General features: G+C 43.3%; 1 protein-coding gene across 3 annotated transcripts in view; it reads left to right on the plus strand.

Annotated features, from left to right (window-relative positions):
• Positions 1-35: 35 nt before the first annotated feature.
• STK24 (serine/threonine kinase 24) overlaps positions 36-16,608 on the plus strand; it is a 123,925-nt gene continuing 107,352 nt past the window's right edge. For 2 of the 3 annotated variants that reach the window (XM_034758223.1, XM_034758226.1), the window contains exon 1: positions 36-328. In XM_034758223.1, coding sequence (XP_034614114.1) covers positions 287-328 — 42 coding nt within the window. In that variant the 5' untranslated portion in view covers positions 36-286. The remainder of the gene's footprint in view (positions 329-16,608) is intronic. The other variant, XM_034758225.1, reaches the window with a different exon arrangement.

Below are 16,608 nucleotides of genomic sequence, written 5' to 3' on the forward strand. Positions count from 1 at the left end.
AGTTGCCCCTCGCGCGAGGTGGTTTGCGTTACGCTAGCAGTGCCCCCTCCTCCCCCCGCGCTAGACCAGTAACGGCCGCTCCGTGCGCGCGGAGGAGGAGGTTGGGCTCCACGCTGCGTCTGTGACGGGACCTGAGGGGCGGGGGGAAGTAGCGCTAGGGAGCCCCGGCGCGCAGACACGCCGGACCGCCGCCAGTCGCGCGGGGAGGGGGCGATGAGCTGATTCCCGTCGCTGGAGCAGCCCGAGAAGAGCCGACCCCCGCGTAGCGCGCATCGCTGCCGCCGCCATGGCTCACTCCCCGGTGCAGCCGGGCCTGCGGGAGATGCCGGTGAGAATCTAGTCCCACCCGGCCGGGGGGTTGCGGCATGAACGGCCTGGGGCTGCGGGTATCCGTCCCTGGGGGGGCTGCGCAGCCTGGGGTCCGGCACGGAAACGCACCCGGAGACCTCAGGGGTGGGGGCGAGAGGCCGCCTGCGGAGATCCGCCTCTGCGGCCCAAACCTCGCTCCCTCCCTTATGTGCTGCTGCTGCTGCTGCGGGGGTTGGTCTTTGGCTGGGCGCGGGGGGAGGATCGGGTGCGAGCAGCGGCTGCAGGGCGTTTGGGGGGCGAGTCCCCAGGGCGGTCGTGGTGCTGTCGGGAAACGCAGCTTGGCTCTGGCACTGCCCCGTCAGTTCGCGGAGCCGCGCCGGGCCGGGGCTCCTCGTTTGGAAACAAGCTGCGTTTGGCAGAATAAAGCCCGAGGTGGCTGGACCGTGCGGCTCGCCCCCTTTCTTGCCCGAGTGGAGGGCGCGGGCGCGGGTTTCAGGAGCGCTACGTTCCGCCCCAGAGCCCGCATCTTCCGGGCGCTTCTCAATCGCCTTCAGCTCCTCGCTCCTCAGCTGAGTTTGGAAACACAAACCCTCCCTGCAATGGAAGAGCGTCGCCCTTCAGGGCGTGCTGTCGTGCCCATCCCTGTAGGATGGTCTTTGGCAGGCAGGGGCTGCTTGGAGGGATGATGTTCGGCCAGGGTGTTCGGGGTTTTTGTTATGTCCTATGAATTGCTTAGTTAGAACTGGTATGTTGGGTGGAGATAGATGGCAGGAGAGAGATCACTTGATCATTACCTGTTAGGTTCACTCCCTCAGGGGCACCTGGCATTGGCCACTGTCGGTAGACAGGATACTGGGCTAGATGGATTTGGTCTGGCTGTTCTTATGTTATGGAATTTGCTGCTGGGGTTACATTTATTATTATGACTTGTTTCTGAATAATTGTCAAGGGCTCCTGATTCCTGGGATAGGCATCCCTGTCTACTTTATCTTTACTAGTCCAAATAAAATAACAAACCACTTGCAGAAAAATCTTAAAACTGTCAGTATTTGTGTATTACTATAATAGTCCCCGTGTATCTTTATTATACCTTGCATGCTACTTCATGAGATGCCACTTTGAGCCCCCTTTCCTCCATTTTTGTTTTGTTTTGTAATTTCCTCAAATTACTTTTGGGGTTGACATTTTTATACTTGGTTTTAGCTTAAAGGTGAATTTATTTCTGGTTAGTTTTCCATCTACCAAATACACTAATTCATGTTTTTCTGGGCTAGCATAGCCTGCAGGTTTTAATTGAAAACTTCACATTCGTATAACTTTAGAGGAATATGTACTTGCAAAAGCGTAGGGGGGAAATGGATGGGAAAGAGTTAAGAAATAGTTAAACATGTCATGTACTACACATGCACAGTGTTTTGTTTTTTTTCTTTTAGATTGTGTGCACTCAGTCCAGTTATCCTTGTGCTCTGCAGGGCTCCTGACTTTCATGTACTCTGCCAAGTCATTCATCTCCTGCTGATACCCTTGAAATCACCCTTTATTTTTCAGAAGATAATTCTTAGATGTTCAGTATGTGTAGGGAAAAGTTATACTAGGTATATATTTTGTATTATATTTCATAAAGAGGCCATATGGCTTCATGGAACTTTAACTGCTTCTCATGTTGGTGCATTTTTAAAGCCTCATTTATTACATTATTGCAATAGTGAATACTATAGTTAAAGGTCACCTGCAAGTGATTTTAAAAAAGAATTGTATGTGGCTTTTTGCTTTTCTATGCTATATAGACTTGTATAAAGAAGGCCTGCTTTTCTGTGTCATTGAAGTGCAACTTACAAATGTAGATTTTTTTTTTTGTTACATAACTGCACTCAAAACCAAAACAACGTAAAACTTTAGTGCCTACAAGTCCACTCAGTCCTACTTCTCTTTCAGCCATTCGCTAAGACAAACAAGTTTGTTTACATTTATGGGAGATAGTGCTGCCCGCTTCTTATTTACAGTGTCACCAGAAAGTGAGAACAGGCATTCTCATGGGACTTTTGTAGCTGGCATTGCAAGGTATTTGTGTGCCAGATATGCTAAACATTTGTATGCCCTTTCATGCTTCAGCCACCTTTCCAGAGGACGTGCTTCCATGCTGATGACGCTCGTTAAACAAATAATGTGTTAATTAAATTTGTGACAGAACTCCTTGGGGGAGAATTGTATGTTTCCAGCTCTATTCTGCCCACATTCTGCCATATATTTCATGTTATAGTAGTCTCGGATGAAGATTCAGCACATGTTCATTTTAAGAACACTTTTGCTGCAGATTTGACAAACCGCAAAGAAGGTACCAATTTGAGATTTCTAAAGATAACTACAGCACTTGTCCCAAGGTTTAAGAATCTGAAGTATCTTCCAAAACCTGAGGGGGACGAGGTGTGGAAGCATGCTTTCAGAAGTCTTAAAAGAGCAACACTCTGATGCGGAAACTACAGAACCTGAACCACCAAAAAAGAAAATCAACCTTCTGCTGATAGCATCTGACTCAAATGATGAAAATGAATTTGCGTCAGTCCATGCTGCTCTGGATTGTTATCAAGCAGAACCCGTCATCAGCATGGGTGCATGTCTTCTGGAATGGTGGTTGAAGCATGAAGGGACATATGAATCTTTAGTGCATCTGGTATGTAAATATCATGTGACGCCGGCTACAACAGTGCCAGGAGAACACCTGTTCTTACTTTCAGGTGACATTGTGAACAAGAAGCGGGCAGCATTATCTCCTGCAAATGTAAACAAACATATTTGTCCAAACGATTGACTGAACAAGAAATAGGACTGAGTGGACTCGTAGGCTCTAAAGTTTTACATTGTTTTGGTTTTGAGTGCAGTTATTTTTTTAATACATAATTCTACATTTGTAAGTTCAACTTTCATGATAAAGAGATTGCACTACAGTACTTGTATTAGATGAATTGAAAAATATTATTTCTTTTGTTTTTTTACAGTGCAAATACTTGTAATCAAAAATAAAGTGAGGACTGTGCACTTTGTATTCTGTTATAATTGAAATCAATATATTTGAAAAATGTAGAAAAAATCGAAATATATTTAAATAAATGGTATTCTATTATTGTTTAACAGTGCGATTAATCGCCATTAGTTTTTTTTAATTGCTTGACAGCCCTATCTATAATGCTAGCTAAGGTACATGTACTCTGTCATGTGATGGTGTTTATGTAGATGTAGGTGTTCCTTGGCTTCCCTTACATTAATGTTTTTGTCAGTGAAACCTAGTTTACTGCCTGCATTTCTGAGCCGTTTCCCTAAATGACCTTGCAATTGTCACTATAAAAATCTGAGTGTTTTAATATAATTTGATTAATTAAGGCCACTTTGTGGCCATCAACTGGCAGAATATTAAAAAACAAATCTCTAAAATTGAAATCATGATTAGTGAGTGTTAACCAATGACATTTTTGAAACCTAATGTTGCATTTAATGAAGTAATTTAATAATATCAGCTTCTTGTGAATAAAGTAATGTATTTTCTTTTTCCATGCATTTTACTAGAGCAGAGCAGGAATCAGTTCAGAGCCCTAACATGCAACTCATTCAAATTAAGGCTCACCCCCGAATTTAATCAGCAGTGTGCTTCTTTGTGGGCCCTCCCTCTTCTTTACACATGACCTTTATCTTTCTACTTTAGGAAAGCTTCTCACTTACTTAAAACATGTGGAGTTTGGCAAGGCTGGTCAGTGGAAAGTCCCTCATGGCCTACAAATAAAATTTCCTCAGTATTTTGTCCCTGGAACTGTAGTCTAGATTGGTGGTTCTCAACCAGGGGTACGTGTACCCAGAGGTCTTCCAGGAGGTACATCGACTCATCTAGATATTTGCCTAGTTTTACAACAGGCTACATTAAAAGCACTAACGAAGTCAGTACAAACTAAAATTTCATACAGACAATGACTTGCTTATGATGCTCTGTATACTATCCACTGAAATGTAAGTACAAGATTTATATTCCAATTGATTTATTTTATAATTTATAGGTAAAAGTGAGAAAATAAGCAATTTTTCAGTAATATTATGCTGTGACCCTTTTTTGTATTTTTATGTCTGGTTTTTGTAAACAGGTAGTTTTTAAATGAGGTGAAACTTGGAGGGGTGTGCAAGACAAATCAGACTCCTGAAAGGGGTATAATAGTCTGGAAAGGTTGAGAGCCACTAGTCTAGATCTAACTTAAGATGAGTGGAAGATACCAATTTCAGTTGAATTTCTACTATAAAATACTATTAATTAGGGCTGTTGATTAATCACAGTTAACTCACATGATTAACTCAAAAAAATTGTGATCAATTGCGGTTTTAATCACGTTGTTAAACAATAGAATGCCAGTTGACTGAGTGTACTTGTAGGTGCTAAAGTTTTTTGCATTGTTTTGTTTTTGAGTGCAGTTGTGACAAAAAAATCTACATTTCTGAGTTGCACTTTCACGATAGATTGCACTACAGTACTTGTATGAGGTGAATTGAAAAATACTGTATCATTTTTACAGTGCAAATATTTGTAGTAAAAAATAATAAAGTGAGCAGTGTACACTTTGTATTCTGTGTTGTAGTTGAAATCAATATATTTGAAAATGTAGTAGAACATCCAAAAATATTTAAATAAATGGTATTCTATTATTGTTTAACAGTGCAATTAATCGTGATTAATATTACTGTTAGGGAGTCTAAACAAGGATAATGCAGGTGGAATTTTTTGGTCTTCCTTCCCCCATCCCTTCCCCCTCGCATCTCAAAAGGTATCAGATTAAGTTATGTTTTTGTTAGTATTCAGTTTCTTTCTCTTTTCAGAATTTACAAATTGTTTCAGGAAGGTGGACTTTCTCTTCCTGATTGATTATGTGCAAGATATCTGTACATAGCATTACAGGAGCAGACCATAACAGACTGCATTTAAAAGTAAACTTATAACTGTGGTTTGACAATTTGGAGAATGTCAATGTATAGCTTTTGAATTCTATTTGATGTTGGGGATTGTCTGCATGTATTTGTGTCAGACTTGAGAGTTCCATGTTGAATATGGGGCTTGTTTCCTGCTCTGTCTAAAATTCCAAGGGGTGGTGACATAGGGCTAACAACAAAAGGTAATTAAACCTTGGTGCTCTATTCATGTGGAAGTATTTTGGACAAGGAGTTGATTACTGCCCAAAAGAACCAGTCTGCCCAGGCAAACTGGTAACTAAGCAGCTGATCACCTGATGAGAGACTTTGATCACCTGACAAAGGGACTGGAAGTTATAAAAGCTGTGCTGGAGAGGATGATAAGAGACCAGAGGAGAAGCCATGCATAGGAGGTTAGGGGAGAGGAAGTGTCCTAGTCATCCTTATAAGCCCATGACTCAAATCCCAAAGAACACTCCAGAGATGGTGTATATGTGTTATATTGTTTTGTCTAGATTAAATAACAAAAGATATATACAAAAGTGTAATTGCGTATAAAACAAACAGAAAAACCCCCCAACCATCAAACAAAACCTTGCTAAGCCTGTGTTATGTACTTCAATTATCACATGTCCTTGAAGAGGTAAATGATAAACCAGAGTGCCTTCTAGGTTGGAGCTCTGGAAAAGGGTATGCTTAAGCTAATGGGGAGCCTCTGATAGCCAGCACTAGTGATGGAGACTAGGTAGTTGGACCACAGGGACTCAGCTATCAGAAGGGGTGCTAGATGGAGGATCTGTAGCCTGAGGTTGTGTCTGGAGACCCAAAATCAGAGGCAGGCAGACCTTCCTGTGAGATAAGGATGCCCAAAAGATTGACTTCTGCTGGAATCCTCATCCAGTCTACTCATAAGTACTCTTGGTATCTGAATGGTGAATTTCCAAGATGTTATGACCAAAACCAACATAATCTTTGGGGATAGATGCTACCTGTAATCAGTTTCCTTTTTGAAGAGTAGAAAAACAAATAAAAAAAGCTAATGACTCAACTGTATGTGGTGTCTATGCACGTCCTACAAGTGAATTACAACGATCTGGCTTGTAGCATGGCTGTTCCTATTTTTCTGAGGTGGTACTCCGGAGTCAAATCTTCTGATCTTATGTGTAAGGTTAAGGCCTATGTGGAAGACCTCCTGTGTGAAGTGAAAGGGTCTTCGCAGCCTCAAAAATTGATAAAATACTAAGAAAATGGACAAGTCCGCCAGGTAAGATGACGCCAGTAAAATAAGTAAATTTTAAACATTGGTTTATTTCAGGGTTAGACAAATTTTGAAGTTTGGATTCAGATAACAATATTTTTGATGGGGAACGTAGTCCTAAAATCAGATTTAATTGCATTTGTGATTAGTGAATATTGCTTATACGTGAAAAGAGGAAAATCAGTCAGAGAAAAAGTTTGTCTCACATGGTGGTAATGTAGTTGAAAGTTAAATCTTTTTTACTTAAAGCGGGAAATTCACAAAGTGCTGGAGAGGCTAGGAAAGGAAGCAGTGAAGATATCTATAGGGAAATCTTTGGAGGAATTAATGTAAAGGATTAGAAACATTTCAGAGCGAATTATTTTGTTTTTATTTTCTCTTAGTGGCATAGAATCAGAATGGAATAGGTTCCCAGAGAGGATTGACTATATGAAATGAAATTCAGAAAGCACAAAGGGGGAGAATAATGTAGTGTCATGGTTCTTTTTGTAGTATAGTTTCAGCATGGATCCTTACAGAAATCTAGTCAATAGTTTTAAAAGAACAAGTGAATTTAGTAGTTTATATATTAGGCATGTGTAGAAGCATAGTCTTACCAGTTAACTGCCTTAACCATTAACCCCCACGCCAGCTGGAATGGGCCCAGCCTTTTAAACAGTTAACCGTTTAAACGACATATATTTAAACGGTTAATGTTTTAAAAGGTATTGACATCCCTATTGTATATAAAATCAACAAAATGCTCTTAAGAATACGAGATTGTGGAATGTGATTGCTTTCATTGTAAGATACATATTTTGTTTATCAAAGGTATTCCACTCAACTGCAGAATAAATTAGCCTCTTCCTCTTAGTGAAAAAAATAGATACGAGAGAGATTATAATAAAAATGATCCAGAACTCTGCTGGTGTAACAGTTTGGTGTTTTTGCAGCCCAGATGTTTAACATGAGCTTGCTGTATGTGATTATATTAAAAATGAGGCTGTTATAGCAGGAAAACCGTGTGGATGCTAGGAGGCAAATGACTGGATTTCTTTGTTAAAAGTGACAGGTAGGACACAGGATGTGAAGGTACAGGAAGTGTAGTTTCATCCCTTCACATTTTGGGAGGGAAGTATTTCCTGACAACTAGAGCAAGTTTTTTTCCTTCCACAGTAATGTTGCAGTGAGGGTGCAACATCTCTGAAACAGTGGCTTTTCTTACTATTCAGTCTTCCAGTGAACTGCAATGTATAGAAAGAGTGACTAAATTCTGAAATGTAGATTAGTATAGGTGAATACACAGCATTAGTAGATAACACTGCTCTACAGCCAAAATGCTTCTGAAATAAATGTAGTCAAACTTTACTAATTCTGGGTCACTGAGAACGAAAATGATGCTTAAAATTGTTGATTGGCTCTAGTTTTCAAGATATGCTATTAGGTCAGTATATACGAGCCTTGACTTAGGAATGGCGGAGGATAAGTGAGTTATAATGGGAAGGGATCTCAATTTAAACCAGAAATGACTAAAATACATCTTTGACTGGATCTATAAATAAATCTGACTGGGTTTGGACAGTACTTGCTTTTTAGGCAAAACAATGAATGATGCAATCTGAAGCTGGTATTGCGTCATACATGATATGAATTGCATCATGTTATTCCTAGAAGTCATGGATGATGCAATCATAACGAAGCTTACATCACTCTGCTGAACAAATTGCCCTATATCAGCTCTAGAAATCATACAGTGTTGTGCTCTCTTATTTGTCAGTGTTTGATTTTGCAAAGGGACACATTTCTGTTTAGCCAAAGTGAGCAGAGATGCCTCGTACTTGTGTGAACAGTGCAGATAACTTCTGCTCTGTTTGTGGTGAAGTGACTTTTGCATCACAAAAGTGCAGTATAACCACTATGGTTAAGAAAGCCTATCACCTTTATTTTGACTGCAAAATTGGAGATCAGGACAAGAGGTGGGCTCCACACATTTGCTGCAACCCTTGTGCAACAAATCTTCGCCAGTGGTTGAACAGGAAAAGGAAAACTATGCCTTTTGCAGTGCCAATGATTTGGAGAGAGCCAACAGATCATACCAGCAATTGTTACTTCTGCATGGTGCCTCCAGTTGGGAAAGGTGTGTCAAAGAAGAAAAAGTGGACTGTGCATTATCCAAACGTTCCATCAGCTATACGCCTAGTGCCCCACGGAGAAGGACTGCCAGTTCCTGATGCACCAGAATCATTCTCACTTGAGTCAGACAAGGAAGTGGAAGAAGATGAAACTTCTGGTCCTGAACCATCAATGTCATGAGACCCACATTTTCTCCCATCCTCCTCCTCTGAACCACACCTCATAACACAAGGTGAACTGAATGACCTTGTCAGGGATTTGGAACTACCCAAGAGTAAGGCAGAGCTGTTGGGCTTCAGACTACAGCAGTGGAATCTCCTGGCAGGTGATGTTAGAATTTCCATGTTCTGTGACCGTCAAAAGGATCGTGTCCCATTCTTCTTCATGGAAGGTGATCTTGTAGCCTGCAACAACATCGATGGTGTGATGGCAGCCCTCAACATCATTCACGATCCAGATGAGTGGAGACTGTTCATTGATTCATCGAAGACGAGTCTTAAAGCTGTCTTACTGCATAATGGCAATGTTTTGTCATCAATTCCAGTTGGTCATGCAGTCCATATGAAGGAAACCTATGACAACATAAAACAACTTTTGAGGTGCATAAACTATGACCAACATCAGTGGCAGCTTTGTGGCGATTTGAAGGTTGTTGCTCTCTTGCTTGGTCTGCAGACTGGATACACAAAGTACTGCTGTTTTCTCTGCGAATGGGATAGTCGTGCAAGAGATTCCCACTACATCAAGAAAGATTGGCCACTCTGACAGTCATTGGAGCCTGGGAGGAAAAGTCTTCAGCATCCACCACTTGTTGAATCAAGGAAGATTTTGTTACCACCCTTACACATCAAGCTGGGTCTGATGAAGAACTTTGTCAAGGCCATTGCCAAAACACAAGCAACTTTCAAGTACCTCCATGGAAAATTTCCAAGCTTAAGTGAAGCTAAGATAAAGGAAGGTGTCTTTGTTGGTCCTCAGATTCGTGAACTTCTTCGAGATGATGCATTTGACCATGCATTGCGTGGCAAGGAAAAGACGGCATGGAAAGCCTTCCAGTTAGTGGCAATAAATTTTCTCAGAAACAACAAGGCAGACACCTACAGATTGTTGGTGGAAAACCTCCTCAAGGCATACAAAAGCCTTGGTTGCAACATGTTACTAAAGATACATTTTTTGCACTCTCATCTAGATTTTTTTCCACCGAACTGCAGAGCAGTGAGCGACGAGCACGGCGAGCGATTTCACCAGGACATTGCAACAATGGAGAAACACTATCAGGGCAAATGGAGCCCATCAATGCTTGCAGATTATTGCTGGACAGTGACAAGAGATGCTCCATTTAATGAATACAAGAGACAAGCCAAGAACTATGTACATAATATTTTTTTGCCTTTTGTTTCATAATAAATTTTATTTATATAACCCTTTTGCTGATTTTTAAAGTGTTACATAAACAGGACAGGTGAACTATTATCATGTAAAGCAACCATAAACACATGAAAAGACCTAGGTTTACAATTTATGATTAAAACTCTATCTACACAATATACATAGACATAAAATGTAAAAACTTAAATATCTTAGAAACCGTAGCCAATCAGTTGTTTTAATTGTCATATTTGAATTCAGCACATCAAAATACATAATAAATAGCACATTTTATCTCTGAAGCAGACGACTTCTCAAAAATTGTAGACCAGTGTAATCTTTTTAAAAATAAAATGGGAGCTGGAGATTATTACAGCATTTTAAAATTCTTGAGGGCACCTATGTACTTCTCTTTCTCTTGCTGTCATGCGCCTAAAATATTCTGGTCTGTGCTTTGTAGCATACTGATGGGGTGTAAGTGTTTTTAATCACGCATTTGATGACTGAACAGGTTTTTCACTTCCAGTAGTTTAATTTAAAAAACCCACCACAAATATAATAGAGGGTGGAGAGAGAATGCATGATGTGCTATAAAAGTTATATCAGCTTAAATCTGAGATGCCTGTATTACTCACAAATGGTGTGTAGGCAGGTCATTCAATAAGTCTTTAATACTATGCCACTGTATTTTATATATGTCACATGTAAAATAGCTTTTCTGTAACAGATATTTTAGAATTTTAAAACCTTTTAATGGTACTATTTTGTATCTTTTCTTTGAAAAACCCAGGTGGTTTATGGTTTGATGCTGAAACTGTAGTTCCCATTAACTTCAGTTGGATTTGTTAAAATTTCTGAAAAACAGGCTATTCTCTATCCGTTCAGCTTACTTTATGTAGCTTTCTGTATTTAAAATGTTGTGACTTTAAGACATGGCATTGTAGGAACTTCCAGGGCTGGAAGCAGGATCTGGGTCCCACTGAGTATCTGGGAATCTCCCCTGCAGGGTGATACTAAATGTTGCCTATTATGGGCCTCAGACCTGTGTAACTTCCTTGGAGGAAGAAAGGAGGGGAACTTGCACATTAGGGGGAAGAAAACTTTTGTGACAAGCTTAAAGATGTTTAAAAAAATTGGGCTAGGTCCACAAAAGGATTTACATGCCTAAGTCCAACTTTTAGGTGCCACTGACATCCTTTAAAACCCTCTGCTTAGGTGCTGCCTAACTCTAGGCACCTAGGTTTCTGCTGTTAAAGTTCTGTAGGTGTCTAAAAATCTGAGAGAATATATCCTAACTTCCTCACTAGCTGTTCTCATGCTTAATTCCCAGTGGGATCCTCAAATTAGGCATAACCCTGCCTACATTGCCTGTGGTGCCTGATCTGGTAGGCATTCTCAGAGCATGCTTAAAAGGAGGATGAGAAGTTGATGCTGGTACCCTACTTAAAACGTTTAGCCCAGTAATTGGAGCAATCACTTGGGATGTAGTAGATCTGAGTTCAATTCCTTACTCTGCCTGATAAGGAGAAGGGATTTCCATTTGGGTCTCCCATGCCCAGGGAGTGCCCTATCCACTGGGCTATGAGGTATTCTGGGGTAGGTCTCTCTTAATTTCTCCTGTTGAAATTGTTCCATTGTGTATAAATAACTAAATATTTATTGGGCCAGAGACTGAGAGATTACATCCCAGTCATTAGGCCCCTCATCTGGGAGGAGGGAGACCCAAGTTCCAGCCCCCTGTTCCAATGAATATTTAATTATTTATATGCAGTAGAACAGCTTCAACAGAAGAGCGTGAGAGACCTGCCCCAGAATACCTGATAGCCCAGTAGTCAGGGCACTCTTCTAGCAGTGGGGAGATCCATGTTCAAATCTCTTCTTCCCATCAGGCAGGTGGGATTTGAACCTGGGTGTGTCACATCCTCAGTGAGTGCTCTAACCATTGGGCTAAAAGTTATAAGGGAACGTGGTGCCTCCTTAACTTTCTGTGTTTTGAATGAGAAAGGGTTTAGGTGCCTAACTTCAGAAGAGAAGGTTTACAGCCTCAGTTCCTTTGAGGGGTGGGTCTTAGGCCACACCTTTTTCCTTGGCATTTCCAACCGGCTAGTTTAGGTGGCTCTCTATTCAGCATGCTGGCTTTTGTGGATCCCATTGTTAGGCACTTAACTCTCCCCGTGCATTATTCTAAGAAACCTGGACTCCTAACTTAGGGCTGTGAAATCCACTGGCTGGCAATGTGCCTAAGTTCCTGTGTGGGTCTAGCCTACTGGCACGTTCTGGGGTGCAATCCAGACTAGCAAGGGGTTGTGTCACTGCCTGCCCTGCAATCCTGGGTGCTGTAGCTCCGAACCAGGGCTGCTCACAAACAGCCTAAGAGCATGCAGGTCGCACCCTGAGTGTCTCTGTGTAGCAGCAGCCCTCGTCCAGCAATTCTGACCCCAGAATCCTGTCAGCAATACTTCAATCACACTCTGGCCTCCACCAGTCTTGGTTACTACTTGCAGGGTGACCCCAACACACTCGGAGTCCTGAATTTCCCCCCAAAACATGTGTTCTGCACTGTCCAGCCCTTTCCTGGATAGTTCAGACATTAAAGGTCCTTTGCCCCGGTGAAGGGTCAGTATTCAACAGTTTGCCACTTTTCCTGGAGCTATCAAACAATTCAGTTTAAATGCTACACTGGATTAGTTTAGATTAAAAATAAAACAAGTTTATTTAACTGTAAAGAGATTTTATTTGAACACAAGTTAGGGATGTAAAATAATAAACAGTTAACCAATAAGTATTACTCTTACAGTTAACCCTCCCTCGTTCACCCACCTCCTTCCGGATGATCATCAGCTAGTAGAAGTCCTTGTTGGGGGTCAGGGCCTGTGAGTGGGTCTCAGAGGTTCTCCTGCAGCAGAGATGCCTTTTGGGATGCTGGCAAGAGGTGACTATGGCAACCAGGAAGAGATGGGCATCACGAGTGGTCACTGGGAGCCCAACCTTCTCTTAAAGGGGCTGGGTTGATATTAACGCTCTAGTCTAGCGGAATCTTTGCCCCAGTGGCGAGGAGGGGAAATACTTGCACGGACCCAGGGATGATTATGCTGACGGAAAGATACCACTTGCAAGGTCAAGAAATGAGGATGAGCAAACTATCAGGCCGAGGGCTTCGTGGGGGGTGGCTAGCCAGGCAGGGGGAGCGTGTTTAGGCCGAGGAGGGAAGGGCAGGAGCTGTGGGCTTAAAGTAGTAAAGTAGTCCTTGGCCTACTCCTGTACCACTGGAAGGAGTTTGGCTGCAGAGGTGGAAGGTGCGCTGGTCGGTGCTGCAGCTTCAGCTGATAATTGAAAGGAAGAGAAGCTGCTGCTGGGGTGGCACAGAGCAACTGGGGGGTGGGTGGGGAGGGGAGGGATAGCTCAGTGGTTTGAGCATTGGCCTGCTAAACCCAGGATTGTGAGTTCAATCCTTGAGGGGGCCGCTTAGGGATCCGGGGCAAAATCAGTACTTGGTCCTGCTAGTGAAGGCAGGGGGCTGGACGTGATGACCTTTCAAGGTCCCTTCCAGTTCTAGGAGATAGGATATCTCCATTTAAAAAAAAAAAAAAAAAAAAAAAAACTGCGGAGACCGCATTGGGACAGATTAGGTGCCATGGGCACCTCTCCCTATTCCAGGGTACTGAGGATGCGGGGAGGGTACTGGGCCCCCTCAACTGCCCAGGATCTCCTGGCTAGGCCTGTTGTGTCACCCCTGGTCTGAGCTCAGCTGCCCTTTCCCATCTGTCCGGGGTATGGGGGGAGGGGAGAAGTGCCATCCTAAGCATTGTGAGGCCCGAATCGGTTAAACGGGTACTCTTTAAAATATTTACATCCTTAGTACAAGTATAAGGTATTATAGTCAGAAATGGTTACAAGGAAAATAAAGATAAAATGCTTTTTAGTAGCTAAAACTTAAAAAGCTTGACTTGGTTCAAGGTAAATTTTTTATCACAGGTTCCCAGCAACATTGGTACCAAATTCTCAGGTCAGGATCTCCCGCCTAAGTCAAAAGGCTGGTTCCTTTGTCCTCTTAGGAAAGAGAGAGAGAGAGCTTGAGGTGGTGTTGCCTCTCACTTTTATAGTCCAGTCACCCTTTGAAATGCATTTTCCTGAGGGTTACCCCTATATAAAGTTCATTCCTGCTGTAAGGATAGAGACGTGGAGTCTTGTGATGGAAGAGGTTCCATGCTGTTCTTTGCTAAAATGCAGATGGATCTGGCTTCGAAAAATAGCAGTATGTGACCTCCAGAAGAAGAAAAAGGAGTATCCATGTACCAGCAATGCAGATATAGGTGAGCAACCGTTTTCATGTTCTCTGCCCAAATGCTAATGCGGAGAGTGGACTAGATCAGTGGTTCTCAAACTAGGGCCGCCGCTTGTTCAGGGAAAGTCCTTGGTGGGCCGGGCCGGTTTGTTTACCTGCTGCGTCCACAGGTTCGGCCGATCGCAGCTCCCAGTGGCTGAGGTTCGCTGCTCCAGGCCAATGGGAGCTGCAGGAAGTGCTGTGGGCCGAGGGATGTACTGGTTGCTGCTTCCTGCCGCCCCCATTGGCCTGGAGCGGCGAACCGTGGCCACTGGGAGCTGTGATCAGCCAAACCTGCGGACGCAGTAGGTAAACAAACTGGCCCGGCCCGCCAAGGGCTTTCCCTGAACAAGCGGTGGCCCTAGTTTGAGAACCACTGGAATAGATGATACATCTGAGGGAAGGGAACAAGCAGAAGGAGACTCCACCGATTGGAAGGCATGAGATGCGCTGTCCTAGTGATGCAGATTCCATGACCACCACTCCCAAGAGAAGGAGGCGGGTGGTAGTTGTCAGGGACTCCCTCCTAAGGGGGACTGAGTCACCTATCTGCCGTCCCGACCGGGAAAACCAAGAAGTCTGCTGCTTGCCAGGAGCTAGAGTTCATGATGTGACAGAGAGACTGCCGAGACTCATCAAGCCCTCAGATCGCTACCCCTTCCTGCTTTTCTATGTGGGCACTAATGATACTGCCAAGAATGACGTTGAGTGGATCACTGCAGACTATGTGAAGAAGGATAAAGGAGTTTGAGGCGCAAGTAGTGTACTCGTCCATCCTCTCTGTGGAAGGAAAAGGCCCGGTTAGAGACCGTCGAATCGTGGAAGTCAACGAATGGCTACGCAGGTGGTGTCGGAGAGAAGTCTTTGGATTCTTTGACCATGGGATGGTGTTCCAAGAAGAAGGATTGCTAGCTAGACAGAGACGGGCTCCACCTAACGAAGGGCGGGAAGAGCATCTTTGCAAGCAGGCTGGCTAACCTAGCGAGGAGGGCTTTAAACTAGGTTCACCGGGCGAAGGAGACCAAATCCCTGAGGTAAGTGGGGAAGTGGGATACCAGGAGGAAGCACGCGCAGGAGAGCACAAGAGAGGAGGACTCCTGCCTCATACTGAGAAAGCAGGACAATCAGTGAATTATCTTAAGTGCCTATACACAAATGCAAGAAGCCTGGGAAACAAGGCAGGAGAACTGGAAGTCCTGGCACAGTCAAGGAATTATGATGTAATTGGGTGGGATAACTCACATGACTGGAGTACTGTCATGGATGGATATAAACTGTTCAGGAAGGACAGGCAGGGCAGAAAAGATGGGGAAGTTGCATTGTATGTTAAAGAGCAGTATGACTGCTCAGAGCTCTGGTATGAAACTGCAGAAAAACCTGAGTGTGTCTGGATTAAGTTTAGAAGTGTGAGCAACAAGGGTGATGTTGTGGTGGGAATCTGCTATAGACCACCAGACCAGGGGGATGAGGTGGATGAGGCTTTCTTCCGGCAACTAACAAAATTTACTAGGTCACAGGCCCTGGTTCTCATGGGGGACTTCAGGCACCCCGATATCTGCTGGGAGAGCAATACAGCAGTGCACAGACAATCTAGGAAGTTTTTGGGAAGTGTAGGGGACAATTTCCTAGTGCAAGTGCTAGAGGAACCAACTTGTGAGCAGCAGGTCAAGAAGAGCTCTGCCCCTAACAGGGAAGAATTAGTAGGGGAAGCAAAAGTGGATTGGAACCTGGGAGGCAGTGACCATGAGATGGTCCAGTTCAGGATCCTGACACAAGGAAGAAAGGAGAGCAGCAGAATACGGACCCTGGACTTCAGAAAAGCAGACTTTGACTCCCTCAGGGAACTGATGGGCAGAATCCCCTGGGAGAATAACATGAAGGGGAAAGGGGTCCAGGAGAGCTGGGTGTATTTTAAAGAATCCTTATTGAGATTGCAGGAACAAACCATCCCGATGTGTAGAAAGAACAGTAAATATGGCAGGCGACCAGCTTGGCTTAACAGTGAAATCCTTGCTGATCTTAAACACAAAAAAGAAGCTCACAAGAAGTGGAAGATTGGACAAATGACCAGGGAGGAGTATAAAAATATTGCTCAGGCATGCAGGAGTGAGATCAGGAAGGTCAAATTGGAGTTGCAGCTAGCAAGGGATGTTAAGAGTAACAAGAAGGGTTTCTATAGGTATGTTAGCAACAAGAAGGTGGTCAGGGAAAGTGTGGGCCCCTTACTGAATGGGGGAGGCAACCTAATAACAGAGGATGTGGAAAAAGCTAATGTACTCAATGCTTTTTTCACCTC

This window comes from Trachemys scripta, chromosome 1 (assembly GCF_013100865.1).
Source record: "Trachemys scripta elegans isolate TJP31775 chromosome 1, CAS_Tse_1.0, whole genome shotgun sequence".
Taxonomy (NCBI): Eukaryota; Metazoa; Chordata; order Testudines; family Emydidae; genus Trachemys; species Trachemys scripta.